Source organism: Periplaneta americana, chromosome 15 (genome assembly GCF_040183065.1).
Source record: "Periplaneta americana isolate PAMFEO1 chromosome 15, P.americana_PAMFEO1_priV1, whole genome shotgun sequence".
NCBI lineage: Eukaryota > Metazoa > Arthropoda > Insecta > Blattodea > Blattidae > Periplaneta > Periplaneta americana.
In genome coordinates this window covers 62,088,847-62,109,405 of record NC_091131.1, presented here as the reverse complement: position 1 = coordinate 62,109,405, position 20,559 = coordinate 62,088,847, and the positions used below count along the sequence as shown (strand labels likewise).

The 20,559-nt window shown below is 36.2% G+C and overlaps 1 protein-coding gene across 2 annotated transcripts in view; it reads left to right on the top strand.

Moving 5' to 3' along the window:
• Positions 1–19,795, top strand: part of LOC138715010 (trypsin-7-like) — an 88,048-nt gene extending 68,253 nt beyond the window's left edge. For both annotated transcript variants that reach the window (XM_069847388.1, XM_069847387.1), the window contains exons 7-8: positions 3,452–3,604; positions 19,567–19,795. In XM_069847388.1, the coding sequence (XP_069703489.1) occupies positions 3,452–3,604; positions 19,567–19,716 (303 nt within the window). In that variant the 3' untranslated portion in view covers positions 19,717–19,795. The remainder of the gene's footprint in view (positions 1–3,451; positions 3,605–19,566) is intronic.
• The last annotated feature ends 764 nt before the right edge of the window (positions 19,796–20,559 follow it).

Genomic DNA, 20,559 nt, shown 5'->3' with positions numbered 1-20,559 from the left:
GTGGAGGGTACCTAATATTAATTGTCTCTAAAGACAATTGTTTTAGTATTTTAGTGTTTACTTCTGATTTTAGTATTTCTTCTGTTAAATTTAGATTATATTCTATATTTAATAGAGTTAAAGTGTTTGCTTTAATGTGTAGGTTTTCTTTTAAATTCGGGATATTGACGTTCTGTTTTAATTCTTGAACAATGGATATGAAACTTTTTTGAGTTTTCAATCTACAGAGAGGACTGTATGAATGCCAATTGTTTCCTGGTAATCTAATAAGTTTTTCATATTGAATCAGTGCTTTTTCTTCTATTGTCATTTTGATGCTGTTAATATTAGTGAGGAATCTCATAGAATCTATTGGAGTTGTTTTGATTCCACCAGTAATGAGTCTGAGAGCTTGGTTTTGAACATATTCTATTTCGTTTATGAAAGGTGAAGTAATTAAAATTTCTCCGCAGTATGTCAGCACTGGCTGTATAAACATTTTGTATGTAGTGTTCAAAGTATGCCTAGAGCACCCCCATTTCTTTCCTGCTAGTCTTTTTAGAAGGAAGAATCTTTTACGAGCTTTTTCAGAAATGTATCTCAAATGGTTGCTCCATGTTAACTTACTATCGAAAATAACTCCAAGATATTTGGATTCATAAGTCCTAGGAAGGTGTTGGCCATTGTATTGGATATTGAATTCTCTTTTTTTTTTACCAAGTGAAAATATTTGGTAGTTACTTTTGCTTAAATTGAGTGTCATCAAATTTGATGTATTCCATTCATGTATTTGATTTAGAGGAGAATTTTGAATTTTGTCTCTATGTCTGTAAGATCCGGAAGTCCACAAAACTATATCATCTGCAAATAGTACTGTTTTCATGTTTGATTCCTCTAATAGGGAGGGTAAGTCATTTATATAAATATTGAATAAAGTTGTGCTGAGGACAGCGCCCTGAGGTAGACCTCGATATGATATATATATATATATATATATATATATATATATATATATATATATATCATATACACAATGACTCATAAGTTACAATTCTCGTATGAACCCCTTTAAGTATTAGAACAAATACTATTCCTCGCGTCTACTGAAAGTTTTAAACTCGGTTTCACCAATATTCGTGGACTTTTTCTCAACAAAAAGCCATATATGGCTTTTTGTTGAGAAAAACTTTCAGTAGACGCGAGGAATAGTATTTGTTCTAATACTTAAATGTTTATATATATATATATATATATATATATATATATATATATATTTATATACACACACATACATACACAGTATTGAATGCGTTAAATATTTCTGATTGTTTTAGAAAATGGGACATTATTTCTTAATTAGGTGGTTAGAAAAGACTTGCAGTATTTCAAAATTTGGAGGCATCATACTGATTTCAAATTCAGACAACTGATAATGTTGTCAATAATTATTTTCGTATTTAACAAAAACGACTGGTGAGCAATATAAACCGAGAATAAGAGACAAGCTGTTGTAGCAGTACCTTTATCAAATTCTGCTACATATTGCTTACATTTACTGCATAAAATCTACACTTCCTAAAATTGTGTGATGTACATATTTGTAGGCCTGTCTGACAGACAACGGCAAATCAGACAAGACTCACGCCCGTAACTGCCTGCCGTCAGGCTTGGGTTCCGGTGAAGCTACAAAGCAAGTTAACTTTTAAGACTGAAACCATTCAGCCCAGGTTTTATAAGTTCAGTCCAGGCGGGACGCAAGAAAGCCTGCCTGTTTGCTCGTATTATAAGTTAGAGTGACTTGCATTCACGGAAGCCAGTCTGCGCTGGTTAAGATGAAACAGTACGAGTTTGAAATCTAAGTTCGTTGGCTATTTGGTCACTTCAACATATCAAAAAATCTTGATTAAAGAAATATAGTTTTACAATTTATTGCACTACAGAATTTCATAAAATAATACGATAAATATTATACATTTCATTTTTCTGTAAAGGGTATCTGATTCAAGAAATAACGGCAGATAGGCCCTAATTCCTGATTAAAGAAACACAGTTTCACAATTTATTGCGCTACAGAATTTCATAAAATAATAAGATAAATATTATACAATTCATTTTTCTACAAAGTGTATGTGACTCAAGAAATAACGGCAGATAATTCTACATTAAAGAAACCCAGTTTTACGATTTATTGCGCTACAGAATTCATAAAATAATAAGACAATATTATACATTTCATATTCCTGCAAAGTGTTGGAGAGGAGAGGAGAGGAGAGGAGAGGAGAGGAGAGGAGAGGAGAGGAGAGGAGAGGAGAGGAGAGGAGAGGAGAGGAGAGGAGAGGAGAGGAGAGGAGAGGAGAGGAGAGGAGAGGAGAGGAGAGGAGAGGAGAGGAGAGAAGGAAATATGTTGAAAAGATATTGGTAACAATTATTATGAATATCAACAATTATTATAGAAAAATATTTCATTTTAACTTTTTCCTTATCAACAATAATTAAAAGCCTCATGAATACCTGTAAAATGTATAAAAGCTTTTCGTTCTTCAGAATATTAATTTGCTATTTAACTTCTGAGGGACAGATTTATTTTTATTTATGAAGCTGAAAGTTTGAAGGGTTTGCATTAAATTTATATTACTATGATGAAAAGGAAAGTGCAAGTAATTTATAATAACTGTTGGCATTTAATGGATATTATGTTGACGAGAAATATCTTTCTTTATTAACGGTAAGTTTGAGAAGACAACAAATTAAGTTTTCAGTAGTTTGTCTATATCTGTAGGCTTCTTGTCAGGTTTGAATGACTTGGTTGATATTTATAATGCATCTGAAAGCAGCACAGTCTGGTGCAGGTCGACGAAACAAAACAGTCCTTTCGGGTCACTATTAGGACTGTTGACGTCACGTGCAACGACACTGCCTGTCTGCTTGTGAGGGAAGGTGAAGGCAGGTTAGCGATTCCATGCGTTAGCCCGCTCACGAAGGAATACGGGTATGGGCAGGCCTGAAAGAGATTTTGCCGGCCTCTGACCTGAAAGATGAATTCATGTAGACTGAGTGTAGCTGATATTCCTATCATTGTTGCGAAAGAGTACAAGTACTACATCGCCATGTGTTCTTGCAAGGGAAGTGACTTTGTTTTAGGAAATACATGGCTTAACAAAACAAATATCAGCAGCGCTCCAATCTGCAGCTTTGGCAAGTTCTTGGATGGCTTTGCTGCCTGTCGAGTCACCAAGGATCTGTTAAAAGCAATAGAACAATGGCTCGACGAAGTGCGCTTGGTTTCCTCTCAAACTCAATTCTCTACAACCTATTCCAGTTCTGATTACTATAGTTACTACACATATGTTATACTTTTTGATCATCTACGTGTGTGGAATCCAACCCTGAAATTTTGCTGTGTATTTTTGAAATACTCTTTATAGTATAGTAGGTGTGGTGTAATAATGATGTTCTCTTGGTATGTTCATAGGAAGATGGGACATATTCGGACGTGTTGCAGAAGGTTTCGGTGACGATTCAGAACACCGATAAGTGCAACAAGATTTTGCAAGATAACGGTCTCGGAGATAACATGCACGACGGTCAAATGTGCAGTATGGACGATGGGAAAAACGTCTGTCAGGTAATAGCCAAGTCATCACCTCTACAGCACTGTCAGTGAACAGCGCTGTATCCTAATTACATGTGGACATTACTCCTCCGTAATTTACGTTACAGAGAATTGCTGGGATAATACGGAAAATATACTGAGAGATTTTCAAGCAAGTACACGGCGAGGTCTAGTTTTTTAGAATCCAGAAAACAACAAGGTTTCTTTCGTCCATAGTCTGTTTCTATTTAGGTTCAAATAATATTTCTGAAACACTACAAATCTCAATACTGTGAACCAGTGTTTTTCAACTTACTAATGTATGACGATGCAGCGTGTACCTTCTACGAGAAGTGGTGTGGCCCATTGGTCAAAGCGCAGAAGGACATGTAGTCTAGTGCTATGTCTCAAACAGCAAAATATCTGCCAATAATTAATCTCATATTTTAAGGAATTCATTGATACTATAATTCAAAGGAAAATATTTAAATATAGCTTTTATTAAACACGAATGTGTAGACTATAACTTTCAACAATTTTTTATTTGTTCTGGAGACCTGGCTCGAGATCTCGCAGAGTGAAGGTGAGTATGAAGCATTGATGGAATGATGAAGACAATGTTGAAGGGAAACAGGAGAACCTCTAGATAAGCTCCTCGCGCCCGCTTTGTCCACCATAAATTCCTTTCTAATGAGGACAGGGATCAAACACGGTTCTCCATGATGGAAAACAGAGGGTCTAACAATTCGACCCTTTACAAATAAAAGAAAAATATTTAAATACCCTCTTAAGAGACTTGTTCCAATTGACTTAAAATTAACAACTGCAACTATTTATTTATTTATTTATTCATTTATTCATTCATTCATTCATTTATTTATTTATTCATTTATTCACTTATTCATTTTTCATTTATTCATTTATTCATTTTTCATTTATTCATTTATTCATTTATTCATTTATTCATTCATTCATTCATTTTTATTCATTCATTTATTTATTTATTTATTTATTTATTTATTTATTTATTTATTTTTCACTTAATGCTCCCAGAACACGAAAATTGTTGCGGTATATTTTGTGTTCCTGAATTATATGTGGAGTATGTGTATTTATTTGAAAAAATGTTCTAATAATTGACCGAAATAGGGTGACTGCACCATTAGTCAGCCTGTTAGCAGTACTGTAATACACTAGAGTAGTTTCTGATAAGAAAACCATTTAACATTATTTCCTTTGTTAATCACCATTACAAACAAATAGTCTAGTTTTGAAATTTCACATAACATAACATTATAACTACACTTTTTGGACTAAAAATAATACATTTTCCTAGTAGTAACAAATTCTCCAGTATTCGGCCACATAAATCCAGTGTCCAGCCAGTTTGAAACCAGTACTCAGCCTCTAAACCAAATTTAGGTTAAATTCAATTTTACTGTTAGAATATGATAAAATAAACATTATACATGTACTTTCATTATACAGTATTACAAAAAAAATTAGAAGGAATGACAGAAGGCATTTCTGAGGTAGACACTATTGAAACAATATTCCTTTTTACAAAAAAAAAAAAAAAATATATATATATAATATAAATTTAGCTTCCCTTAAGAAAAGGTTGCCAGATTTGACAAAGCGTATTACATATAATTTGTAAACACACCTAAAAGGTAAAATGATAGACATTTGAAACGCTTAGGGAATCAAATATACAAAATGTCAGAAAAATTTACACCTAAGTAGCGTTTGTGCTCATTTACAGTTAAGAAAGGGGGGGGGGAATCATCAGATAGGTTAGAATGATTGGAATGCCATATACCGCGAGAAAAATAATAGTACGGATTTATTGGCATTGATATCTAAACCAATGAACAGCCATCGGTTAAGATAACTTGAAATTTCCTTATTACTCCCATACAAATGATTTCTCAATATCTGAATCGATCCTTTGAGGGCACTAATGGCTATTTCCTTCACAATGCTGTGTGTTAGGCCCAATTGACGGTGAAATTCTTTACTCTCTGCAATATCATATGGCAATGCATTAAGCTCAGTACATTTGAATTGAAACCAGTTTGAAGAATTATCACACCCAATATTTTTCAAATCTTCATCTTCAACGTCGCTAATAAGTTCATCATTACAAGCAGTACACAGTTGTCTTAAATAATTGTCCTCTTCCTGAGATTCATCATCTGGATCAGCATTTGCATCTGAGATGAATGTAGATTTCCTTTCTTTCTCTTTGCTATTTTTCATAAGAGATTTTCAATTCTCCCTCTCCTCTTTTCTCTGTTGTTTTAATTTTGTTTCCTCGATTTTGGTCAAGTTCTTTTTATGGAAGAACTCACGTCATGCTGCTGATGAAATAGTACATGGAACTCTCTCTTTAAAATGTCGTTCCTTTTTTGTATTTGATAAGGGACCTGGCCAGAACAGATGCTCTTCAAAATTTTGTCCCTCTTGCAATGTCCCTTACCAATGTTTAAATTATTTTGCCGAATCTCAAGCAAAGCTTCCACTATATTGGTGAATCGGTCGTTTCACCTTTCTAGTTGAAAACATATTTATTTATAGGCCTATCTGTAAAATGTATATTTAGGAAGCAAGTTGTAGGTAACTTCTCATGAGTTCTACACTATTATTATTACACTATTTTATTTAGATTTTAATATTTGAAATGGTGGCTGACTATAGGTTAATCAAGATATCAATAGTCAGCCTACGTGTCTTACTAGGCTGACTACTGGGTTTTATGTATTTAAACCAAAATACCATGGTCTGACATTAAAGGCCAGGCTTTAAGCTTGCAGATGACAGAAAATGGTCTTTAAACTCAGTGTGACCCATAGTTCCAGTAGTCAGCCGCCTAGGCGGCTGACTACTGGCTTCTCTATCTTACTGAAGTCTCCTATAGTCAACTCCATTGAAATACTTAATTTAACACTTTTAAAACACAAATTCAGTGCTCATTTAACTATTCTAGAATATTTCAAGTCATTCAATCACTGTTTTAAGTGGCTATGACTTATAATAACGAAATACTGACCTTGTAAAAATGACACTGCACGTTGTTCAACGCACAGAATATCACACAACAACAACATGGTGCTCTCCACAACATGTTTAGGGGCTAACTATTGCTTTATATTTCTCACATCAGAGGTTACTAGAGGTTCGAGGGCAGGACAAAGAATGGCAGAGTACTGGTGAGCCAACAGAATATGTACATATTCTTTGATGTACTTATTTTTTTCATAATTATGCCAAGATGGCTGACTGCTGGAAGGTGGCTGACAATAGGGTGAACTACCCTATTAGTATTACCTCCAATACAAATGGTTAATGCAGTTAACAAACTTATAATCCCCAGTTACGAGATTAAAAATTGTGATTATTTAAAATTTGCATCGTAATTTACAGTGATAAGCACATAAGTTTTAATTATTGAATATGGCATTAACTAAATTTCGGATTTTAATTGTTAGAATTGCTAAACAATGTTTAATTCATAATTCATTCAGAGACGTAACTGCTACGCGAGAAGCAGTCACACGAGCTCAATATTGTACAGATCAGTGCCCGATCAAAGAGAACAAGCGAAAGGAGGTGTGATATCACAAAGAATGCAGATGGAAACAGCTGCTGTAGCTTATATTCAGTGTTTATGTAATTAACGCAAATAATGGGAAAATGATCAAATGAAATGGGTGGAGTGTGGAAGAATAAGGAAAAAACAAATCACCAGAATTAGATTTGTCGCAGGACGCTGTTTTGATTTTATTAAGTTACTGCAAAACTTCTATTTCTTAATATGGCTTTGAATCCCAAAACATAATTTGGTATTCTACATCAGCATGGTGAGAAGCTGGTGACACACACAAAGCATTCCAAAGGATAGACTTCCTATAGGACTAAGCGTAAGCTGAGATGTATGCAACATGACTGAAGCAGTACAATTTTCTACAGCAGAGAATAAATATATACAGAGAATCAGGCAATATAACCGAAACAATATAGATGATAGGTTGCACAGTAGAAGAAGTGCAGTAGAGTACACATTTCTGTAACTGAGGCTAAGCATACTGCATGTCATACTTGGAAATAGGCGAAATAAGCAAGATATTTCAGGGCAATACAATTTTATAACACTAAGTCCAAGCATTAAGAATCAGGTGATACAAAAAAAAACAGTAAGTCTATAAGTAGACATGTACCTGAATTAAGTTAAGCGTGATATCGAGAAACAGACGATATGGGCAGAACATTGCACACCAATATAGTGTACGATAGCTTTATCTAAAGCAGGCATGCTAGAAATCAGACACTCATGTCCGGTTTCTGGAAAGACAGTTACCTGTACACAAAGAGTCATCTATGATTTAACGTGCTCATATGTTCAAAATGAGTTTCCGAAACAACAGTTATCATTATCTTTACACTTATCTGTGCTTCAACTGGTAACTGTACCTCGGCCTGTAGTTACCTGGCTGTTAGTACTGATTCGAAGAAATACCGATATGCGGCGCTACTGCATTACTGTATCGTAAACTATAATAACTGATACTAAATAATAATACAGACCACAATGAATTAATTTACTATACTATCGGTATACTTACTTACTGACTTTTAAGGAACCCGGAGGTTCATTGTCGCCCTCACATAAGCCCGCTATTGGTCCCTATCCTGAGCAAGATTAATCCAGTCTCTACCATCATATCCTACCTCCCTCAAATCCATTTTAATATTATCTTCCCATCTACGTCTCGGCCTCTCCAAAGATATTTTGCCCCCCGGCCTCCCAACTAACACTCTATATGCATTTCTGGATTTGCCCATACGTGCTGCATGTCCTCCCCATCTCAAACGTCTGGAGTTTATGTTCCTAATTATGTCAGGTGAAGAATACAATGCGTGCAGTTCTGCGTTGTGTAACTTTCTCCATTCTCCTGTAACTGCATCCCCCTTGGCCCCAAATATTCTCCAAAACACCTAATTCTCAAACCCCCTTAATCTCTGTTCCTCTCTCAAAGTGAGAGTTCAAGTTTCACAACCATACAGAACAACCGGTAATATACTGTAACTGTTTCATAAATTCTAACTTTCAGATTTTTTGACAGAAGACTAGATGACAAAAGCTTCTCAACCGAATAATAACACGCATTTCCCATATTTATTCTGCGTTTAATTTCCTCCCGAGTGTCATTTATGTTTGTTACTGTTGCTCCAAGATATTTGAATTTTTCCACCTCTCCAAGGATAAATCTCCAATTTTTATAGTTCCATTTCGTACTATATTCTGGTCACGAGACATAATCATATACTTAAGTCTTTTCGGCTTTTACTTCCAACCCAATCGCTTTACTTGCTTCAATTAGAATTTCCGCGTTTCCCCTAATCGTTTGTGGTTTTTCTCCTAGCATATTCACGTCATCCGCATAGACAAGAAGCTGATGTAACCCGTTCAATTCCAAACCATCTGTGTTATCTAGAACTTTCCTAATGGCATATTCTAGACCGAAGTTAAAAAGTAAAGGTGATAGTGCATCTCCCTGCTTTAGCCCGCTGTGAATTGGAAAAGCATCAGATAGAAACTGGCATATACGGACTCTGCTGTAAGTTTCACTAAGACACATTTTAATTAATTGAACTAGTTTCTTGGTAATACCAAATTCAATATGAATATTATATAAAACGTCTCTCTTAACCGAGTCATATGCCTTTTTGAAATCTATAAATAACTGATGTACTGTACCCTTATATTCCCATTTTTTCTCCATTATCTGTCGAATACAAAAAATCTGATCAATAGTCGATCTACTACCCCTAAAACCACACTGATGATCCCCAATAATTTCATCTACGTACGGAATTAATCTTCTCAAAAGAATATTGCACAAAATTTTGTACGACGTCAACAAAAGTGATATTCCTCGAAAGTTACTACAGTTAGTCTTGTCCCCCTTCTTAAAAATAGGTACGATTATGGACTCCTTCCATTGTTCTGGTACAATTTCCTTTTCCCAAATAGCAAGTACAAGTTTATAAATTTCGCTAGATAATGCTCTTCCACCCTCTTGTATTAATTCTGCTGGAATTTGATCGATACCTGGAGACTTGTACTTTTTCAGATTTTCTATCGCAATTTCGACTTCAGAAAGTGTGGGTTCCGGTATTAAATGTCTCAGCAGTTTGTATTTCAATTTCGTCCCGATCATTTCTATTTGGCCTATGTATATTTAGTAGTTGCCCAAAATAGTTTTTCCATCTGTTCAGGATTGAATGAGAGTCTGCAAGCAAGTCACCATTTTCATCCTTGATCACGTTTACCCTTGCCTGATATCCGTTTTTAAATTCCTTTATACCCTTATATAAATCTCGAATGTTTTTATTCCTACTATTTCTTTCTATCTCATTCAGTTTTTCCTTCAAGTAATCTCTCTTTTTATTCCTAAGTGTAATAAATAATTATCTCTATTCTCCACGATTGGATCCTGTAAGAATTTCAATTTTGCCTGATCTTCTATCTACTACAATGGAACAATCTTCATCAAACCATGGTTTCTTTTTCTTAGTTTCATGATAACCTATGCTCTGCTCAGCTGCAATTTTGATATTATCTCGGATATTGTCCCACACGCTATTAACATCTATCTCTTCCTCAGCTTCGTCATCAGTTGCTAAAGCAGCAAACCTATTTGAAATTTCAACCTGATAACGTTGTTTAGTTTCGTCGTCCTTTAATTTCAGAATATTGAATCTACTAATATTAGCTTGATGCTCTACTCGCTTGGCTACTGATAGTCTTTCTCTTAATTCTCCAATTACCAAATAATGGTCAGAATTATAGTCTGCACCCCTTGAAAGTTCGAATGTCTACTATACTAGTGTGCCTTCTTTTATATACCAAGATGTGATCTATCTGGTTATGTGTCATTCCGTCTGGAGAAGTCCACGTATATTTATGAATATCCTTATGGGGGAATGTTGTATTCTTGACAATTAAATTTTTTGATGTGGCAAAGTTGACTAACCGAACTCCATTGTCATTACTACTTACGTGTAGGCTCTCTTTTCCAATTGTTGGTTTAAAAATATCCTCCCGTCCTACTTTAGCATTGAAATCCCCCAATAAAACTTTCATGTGATATCTAGGTAACTGATGAAAAGTGTGTTCCAATTCCTCATCCTTTATATGGTCGTCTTTCTCTTCTGTTGGGGCGTGAGCATTTATAACTACGATATCGCACCATCTACCCTTAAGTACTAAATACGATAACCTGTCACTGATAAATTCGACCTTTTTTACTCCTGATTTTATTCTTTAATGAACAAAGAATCCTGTTCCTAATTGGTGATTATCATTTCCTTCCCCATAATACAATAAGTAATCGCCTATTTGTGATATGCCATTCCCATCTAACCTAACCTCTTGTACTCCCACTAAGTCTATTATATATCTAGCGAGTTCTTTTGCTACTAATGTTACCCCTCCTGTTCTATAAAGACTAGTTACGTTTCATATACTAAATCTTATAACCTTTTTCCTTTGTTGTGGTCGTGCCGGAGAATCAGTCCCATTCCGAGGCTTACTGTTAGGTTTCGTAACAAGCTGTTTTTTTACGGTGATGCGTTGTTAGCCCTTCGCCCAACCCCCAAGCTGGAGGACCACCCCTTATCGGCTGTCAACGACTGCTTATTCAATATATTCGCAGCTACCCTCCATATCTATGCTCTACTTTCTATGTGTCTTTGCAAAGACAATTTCGATTATCTGAAGCTTAATTTTCGTCATCAACTTCAGATTGTAGGCCTATGCCCCCAGTCAATGAATTTTACTATTGGGTGTTCGGGCTCCGAAAACTCCATTTGAACACATGAAAGCAAAAGCATTCGTATGAACGGATGTAAAATATTTTTGCATGTGTATCAATATGGCTGCCATAGCCATCACAGCTGATTACGGTTGCAGTTTTGTAACAGAAATTACATCCAGCTCTCTCTTCATTAGTATTATTTACCTCGATTATCTCTGCAAATAAGAACAATTATTGTTTTTTAATCATATTACGATTGAGATGGAAGTGTAAATGTACACTATCGATTATATGCACTCATCAAAAATTAAATTTAGGTTTCTTTAAGTAAAATGCCTTGCGCCTACTAGAAAAGAGCTCACTGTGTACTATGAGTCATATTACTACTGAAAACTTCTGCAAACGAAAGTAACTATAAATAACTTAAAAAAAAACACTACCAAATACTAGTGGAGACATCTATGGACGACAATAGATACTGAACTTGAAGTTACCTCAACTATTAGTTACAAGCGCTGATAAATCTATATTTAACTTTCCGGAAACCATGAAAGTTATCAGTGCAGTTAAATTTATAAGAGCAGTTAAGTAACTGAAAGTTAATTGAGATGTACCAGAAACCGGTCATAAATGTGCAGTTATATGCGCGGATCGCCGGTCTGTGCAGACTGCATCATTCAAGCGTTACTCTTACCAGTTCTTAGCTGGAGGGGTGTACAATGATCTATTCTGCGCTTCTAGGGTTGGATTAAATAGGCATTTAGACATCATAAACACACTTAGAAGAAGAAGAAAAACAGTTATTATCAGTGTCTATATTTGACAATTGTAATACAAGAAACTTTAGGCTTACTTCACAAAGTAGTGGTTTGTAATGTATAATTTATTAATATGGTTTTTATATAGTATTTGAAGAAAAAAAATATTGCAGTAATTTCAAAACAACAAAAAACGAACAGGTATTTCATTTTACGTCGTAGGTACTAATTATTTTAAACTAATAGACCCTACTCTTTCATTGTTCGTCAAGCATTATTATTTATTGCGACCCTTGGTACACCAATGTTGAAGAAAATATTATACTCCCAATTAATTACATGAAGTAGGACATTGTGAAATCATTTCCTTGCTGTATGTCTATATAAATTAACATTAATATTAATGAATGATATAAATTAAGCTTAGAATTTAAATTCACATATAGCTTATTTGGAAAACGTTGGGAGCAAGTATCGACAAGTTGGAAGTGTTACTGAAAGAAATTAAAAGTGTAGTTCACAAGCTGTGAAGCGACAATATTTTCTTTATGTCATATTTAAATATTTCTTAATGTAAGTATATCAACATAATATAGTGACGTGAGATGGAAAATTTGCCATTATATATTTTTCCAGAAAACTTTTCCGCTTTGCAAATAGTTGCTTTCTTCGCTCCTTACAACCACAAGAGCCCACATGTATTCCTCACTATATTCTCATCACTTATCAGCTTATGAAATGAAAGTCGTAAATCGCCTGACCTTTGATGGCTGTGTAAGTACACACTCCAAAACAACGCTATTGTCAAGTTTGTTTTGCAGTGACAGTACTGATTAAGAAACAAGCGCTGGCAATATCATATTTTGAGAATTTTACTAATCTGAACCAAACTGTCACAACACTATTACCTCGACATGGACAGATGAAGCCTTTCATTTTAAAATAATTAATGTTGGCTGAGGAAAACATTATAACAATAATATGATGCGTAATTTCTCTTCTTCGTTATCTGTGAACTCCTCACTTTATTTACCATAACTCATTCAACAGACACAGCCAGTTCAGCACCCATACTGAAACAATGTTACTGAAACAAAAGCTGATATGCTGCTGCAGGTACTGTATAGCCCTGTCGCGCTCCCCTCTAAGGCGATTCACCCCTTCCAGGTACGGGAATACAAAAGTGCACATCGCACATGTCGTGCTCCCCTCTAAGGCGATTCACTCCCTCCAGGAATGGGAATACAAAAGTGCAAATCGCACATGTCGTGCTCCCCACTAAGGCGATTCACTCCCTCCAGGAACGGGAGTACAAAAGTACAATCACACATGTCGCTCTCCCCTCTAAGGCGATTCACTCCCTCCAGGAACGGGAATAAAAAAGTGCACATCGCACATGTCGCGCTCCTCTCTAAGGCGATTCACTCCTTCCAGGTACGGGAATACAAAAAGTGCACATCGCACATGTCGCGCTCCCCTCTAAGGCGATTCACTCCTTCCAGGTACGGGAATACAAAAGTGCACATCGCACATGTCGCGCTCCCCTCTAAGGCGATTCACTCCCCCAGTTACGGGAATACAAAAGTGCATATCGCACATGTCGCGCTCCCCTCTAAGGCGATTCACTCCTTCCAGGTACGGGAATACAAAAGTGCACATCGCACATGTCGCGCTCCCCTCTAAGGCGATTCACTCCTTCCAGGTACGGGAATACAAAAGTACACATCGCATATGTCGCGCTCCCCTCTGAAGCAATTCACTCCCTCCAGGAACGGGAATACAAAAGTACAATCGCACATGTCGCGCTCCCCTCTAAGGCGATTCACTTCTTCCAGGTACGGGAATACAAAAGTGCACATCGCACATGTCGCGCTCCCCTCTAAGGCGATTCACTTCTTCCAGGTACGGGAGAACAAAAGTGCACATCGCAGATGTCGCGCTCACCTCTAAGGCGATTCACTCCTTCCAGGTACGGGAATACAAAAGTGCAATCGCACATGTCGCGCTCCCCTCTAAGGCGATTCACTCCTTCCAGGTACGGGAATACAAAAGTGCACATCACACATGTCGCGCTCCCCTCTAAGGGGATTCACTCCTTCCAGGTACGGGAATAAAAAAGTGCACATCGCACATGTCGCGCTCCCCTCTAAAGCAATTCACTCCCTCCAGGAACGGGAATACAAAAGTACAATCGCACATGTCGTGCTCCCCTCTAAGGCGATTCACTTCTTCCAGGTACGGGAATACAAAAGTGCACATCGCACATGTCACGCTGCCCTCTAAGGCGATTCACTCCTTCCAGGTACGGGAATACAAAAGTGCACATCGCACATGTCGCGCTCACCTCTAAGGCGATTCACTCCTTCCAGGTACGGGAATACAAAAGTGCACATCGCACATGTCGCGCTCCCCTCTAAGGCGATTCACTCCTTCCAGGTACGGGAATACAAAAGTGCACATCACACATGTCGCGCTCCCATCTAAGGCCATTCACTCCCTCCAGGTACGGGAATACAAAAGTGCACATCGCACAGAGACAACTGCACAATGTACGCGACTGCCCAATGTGACAATGTGCAGGGTTTTGGCATACCTGATCTGAAGTATCGGCAACATTATCGATACAGGACAGGACAGCACATGCATACTATGCGCTAGAAGGCTATTACCGGTGTTACTTGGAGCTGTTGTCTATATTACGTGGAGTGCCGAAGCAATTACTACAGGGAGAGCCAGAGAAGTGTCTTTATTATGCGCGGTTGAAACTAAGATCATCATGTGTACCGCCCTAATGCATATTTACAAAACTTGAACAGCGATCGAAAATAAAAATCCAGGATGTCAGTAAAGGAAAGTGAAAGGGAATGTCATCAAGGTTTATCTGAAGCAGGTGGCAACGATTCTTTACCATATCGGACCTCGAAGTGTTGCAAAAAGAGACAAAGCTTTCGTTAAGGTCGGGATCAGTCAAACATTTGGCCCACACAGGTCGCTTGTCCGTTCCTAGTGAGCAGGTAGAGTTAGTGCGAGGTCTTCAGTCCGATGACCGTCAATGGACTGTCCGCGAATTATCCACAGATGTTGGGCTCATGACACAGCGTGGCACATCCTGAAAAGGAAATCTGCGAAACACTAGGTTTTCCTATAACCTTACAGAAGTGCAGAAATGGCACCTCTTCGAAATAGCTGGTCTCCATCTATTGCAGCTATTGATGAGGCCTGGGCACGAGATTACGAGCCAGAACTTAAGCACTCATCGAATTAATTTCATCACTAAAGCCCGGTTGCACAAAAACCGATCAGATATGATCAACGATGAAGAAGGGTTTGATTGGCTATCAGTTTTATTTTCGTTGCAGAAAGAGCAATCTATATTTTATCGGAAATCAATTTTTCATGAGATTTGATCAACAGAGTTTTGCTAATTCGTGACTGATTATTGACGACGTTTAAGTTGTTTATAGTGAAGTTACAGTAATGTAAATAGGAAATAGTCAAAGTAGGTAGTTATAATGTTCTAAAACGAAATAATAGATTCTTCTGATACATACATACTTACTTACAAATGGCTTTTAAGGAACCCGCATTTCATTGCCGCCCTCACATAAGCCCGCCATCGGTCCCTATCCTGTGCAAGATTAATCCAGTCTCTATCATCATATCCCACCTACCTCAAATCCATTTTAATATTTTCCTCCCATCTACGTCTTGGCCTCCCTAAAGGTCTTTTTCCCTCCGGTCTCCCAACTAACACTCTATATGCATTTCTGGATGCGCCCATACGTACTACATGCCCTGCCCATCTCAAACGTCTGGATTTAACGTTCCTAATTGTGTCAGATGAAGAATACAATGCGTGCAGTTCTGCGTTGTGTAACTTTCTCCATTCTCCTGCATGTAGAAATATTCGGTAAATATTGTATTCATAAACGATATTTCGTAAGTGGTGAATGACGTCGTGATTTCCAACTGGGACCGAACATTTTCTTTTCTGCTTCACCGAAACACCATCCATCTCTTTATTTTCTATTACATTCATAAAGCCTTCCATGATGTTCAATAAGAGGACTTACTATCAGAAAAGTTTGTCCCCTCACGTATTTTCGTCCGTTGACTTCTTTTATTTTAATCTATTGTCTATACAGATGAAATCTACAAAAATAACAAAGCGGCAAAGCATTCATTTGTATTCTTGATCAGTGCCCACTCGAAGTATTTGTTTCTCCCCTCATAATTAGCATCAAATTGCTATAACGCTGAATGCCAAACGCATTTTCTCAAGTCAGCAATTAGTAAATAGAGACAAGATGATTGGAGATTCACTTTCGTGCAACGCAATGAACAATCAAATAAATCAGATATTAAATGATTGGTGATCATAGACCAGTCTTGCGATGGCGACTAGTACTTTAGAGCGAGAGCTCTTTTCTGCCCGCTGAGCGCGCGCGGATCTCTTTTACCTGTAAACATTTCTAAAGGATGTACAGATCTTACAACACAGCGCATCATGACGGAACGGAAGCGCTTAAAGCTTTCAAGGAAGAGTGGAAGATACAATATTTATGCTTCGAACATGGTGATGAAGTCCAGTGTTTGTTGTGTAAAAAATATATCATTTGCAAAAAAAGGAACATAAAACGGCATTATGAGACGCAACATGAAAAAAGAAATATATATAGGCATTATTCAGGAGAAGAGAGAAGTAAATTGCTTTCGGAATTGACATCGAAGGTAAATTAATTTACATATGGGTCAGTAGACTGTATCTAGATTCCTTTTATTTCTTTATTTTAAATGTATTGTTGATGTTTTATTTGTTGCTTGTTTCTGGATATTTACTTTCATTAGACTACGTGTTTCTTTAATTTAGAAAAAATATTTTATCTTTGATTACACTTTAACTTATACTATTACTAAGCTCAAAAAGCTAATTCACTTTTATTCCAATAACTATTTTCAGGATTTTGAGCAAATATGAACTAAACATTTTGAAAACTTTGATGCAAGGAGCTTTTCTAGTAACGTCAATATAAACATATACTTAAAAATATAATTTCAAAACTATTAGACCTAATTGCACCAAATTTTGTACAGATGATATTATCATAGATCTGTTTATATAGTTTAAATTTCACAAATTTTGGCCGAAAATTGTGGAAGTTTTAAAAATCATACATATCCCCTTAAATGATTGCCCCAAAAATTACGATGGCTCTCAATATCTTAATTTAATCAATTTGTTTTTTCGTATTACGTGCATCTCACAAATCGCATTAAGAAAACTCATTACATAATCACGACTGGAGAGTAAGGACTACATTTTACAATCACACAATCAATATATTCTATTTCAATCAATACTGTCACTATTATTTTTTCAACAAATACTCAAAAGTACTTAGAGATCACACACGTGGAGCAGGTAGATCCTATTAGTTTCTCCTAACCAATGAAGTGAAGTATTTACATAATAAATAATTGCTGTTAGCAAGAAAATTGTTCACATACAATTAACGTTTCCTATTTCTCTTTTTGTTCCTAAAAAACCCTTCCCTTTGCGATTGTTTTTATATATGTACATGTATATTAAATAACTGAATAAATAGCCCTATTACATAGCCAGAAATTTAGTAACGCAAGTTATTGTAATAATTGCAGCCTTTATTCGCTGCATGTGCATGTACTGTACATCCATGACGTCTACGTTACGACGCTATGTAGCGGATGCGCTATGCGCTCGTGATCAAGGTCGAGCTCTTCTACCATGATTGGGAGCTAATATCGTCTCATCCCTGTCATAGAGTGATTTAATTTGTATTTCTGCAATCGGGCATAAGGAACGCAACTGCAAAAGAAATTTCGAAGAGAACACAGAAGGCTGAAGATTATCCTCATAGTTACCTACGAAAATGAAGTGGTGAAATGTCGTCATTAGTCATGCTGCTTAAAATGTCAACGCAGGGTACTACCAACGTTTCCTCTAACATTGTGGCGCAAACGTCCACATTTTCTGAGGGACAATCCATCTTCATGTGACAGAAGAAGTGACCTATTTCTTACGAGGATAGCATGAGCTCTTGAGATTGTTACTTGTTTCCACGTTTGATAGAATTTCTTAGAGCAGTGGTTATCAAATTCCTCATACTGTTGTCCATTAACCTGAAGTAATTAATCAACACATCAAGAATCTCACTCAAAACAAACTTCCAGGGAGACCTGAGTTTCTTTATAAACTGTTTCTACCAATGAAGTTTTTTCCCTTTTATGCAAGACTATATTAAAATAGTACAGATTCAAAACATATTCGCATTCTGAATCAGGATACATTTCTTACAAAATGAGCTTACTGGCTAGAAGAGCGTAAAATGGCCGTAAGTGTAGAATGCCTTTTGTTTCAGTTATTTCTCCGTCTATAGCTACTGTAATGCATAGCATCACATGTAATATACGTTACAAGAGCGGTATGTTGACGTTTTCATGGTCGAGGAAAAGATTGAAAAAGCGAAACGTAGTACATTATTTTGTGCGAAGATCGTTTATTACATACCTGAAAGAAGAATTTCTAATTAGTTGCAATGAAATCTCCATGTTGCTTTGTGTTTAATGACGCCAACTTCGGAACACCAAAATATCTTTCTTCAACATTGTTGCTGTAAAATGTTTTCTGTGTTTACTATACTCCAGCAGGCCGTGATATATGTTTGTCTTTTTTTCCCCCAGTCTATAAATGCGAACTTAAAACAAACGGTAAGGTTATGTAATGATTTATTTTTCATTTTAATATTTTAACAATATTATTTATATAACATATTGCAGTAATAACATCGGCATCTGGAATCTCGTTGATTTTTTCACTGCTTCCTTAATGTTACTTGTATCAGGAATGCAATAAGTTTCGTGGAGTAGTAGACTTTACTTAATTTTTGCAAATATTTAAAAACAATAATTAACATTGCAATTTAGGTGAAATTGCATTGGTAAGTTTCCAATTTATAATTATTACTATGTTAAACGTCTCTAAAAATAATATGTTAAAGGCTAAAGCAGTAAAATGAATGTCGCGCTTAAGCGGTAAGAAGAGGGAAATTGTTACGTGTGTTACGTTGGGAATACTGAATGTGGTATTTCACACTTACCGCGTATTGGTTCTGTGCGGAAAACAAGCAAATATGCACGATCTCGCACAAACATTGTTCTCTGTGATAGTTAACATCTCCGTATCTCATCTGTTATAGCTAACCTGTGGCACATAGCACAGGATTTTGCTTCTTGCCCTGTTATATCCCAATAATGTCTCCTGGAATGTGCTTATCTAACATTAAACATGCTAAAATAATAAAAATAAATAAATAACAAATCATTAAAGATAAATTAATAGATCGAGTACAAATTGATTCGCATTTTTCCGTTTCAGGGGAACTATGGAACACCCTTCATCGTGGACGGGAAACTCGCGGGCATTGTGTCCTGGGGAAATGGATGTGGAACTGAAGACAATCCCATTATATATACTGACATATCATATTACTACAACTGGCTGAAAAATATCACCGCTGATGAATGAAAAATGTCACCACAGATGGCTGAAAAATGTCACCGATAATTAAAGTGCTGACAGAGAATAAATAAGACATAGGCACATGCTTTATTGTTTTATTCCCCATGAAATTGGGAGCTCACTCCACCCTCAATCTCCTTACTCTTTACCCACGAAAACATTGGTTATATAAAATAAAGATACTTAACACAGTTTACTGGGGTCAGTTCTTACAATATTCCTTATGGCTTAGTGAACTGTTCCCGCTCCCTTGTCCAGTTCTTTGTTTATTCTTGCACTATCGCATAATCACCGTCACTATTAGCAAAACATATCGTAAGTTACTTCGCATGACGCTTTCGTTGAAATGATACCACTTACAAGTATGCTATCCGGGAAAGACTTCAATTTTTTTACATTCCTCTTTTATTGTTTCTTTCTATTCCTTATCCACTTTTCCAATTCATCAATGATAGTTGCTAACTTCCTACCACTCAAAATTGTTAACTAAACTACTTTTTTTTTTTTTACATTTTGAAACTCTTGTTTCCTATTTGAGGGCGAAACTTTTAGTTTGCAGTAACAACGTTTCGAAAATAAACGCAATGTTTTGAGGTCATATTCATTCAGAAAAATGTCTGACAAGTTAACAGCGTTCCATCTTCTTCGCTCTATTTCTTAAATCCTCATTAATTAAACTAAGAGTATAATTTCAGGAATAATAATGTGAGTTTCAATGTGATGAAACACGAACACTGGGGCTACGATAAAGTTGATAGGAATAATAATAATAATAATAATAATAATAATAATAATAATAATAATAATAATAATAATAATATTGCCATTACTTACTTACAAATGGCTTTT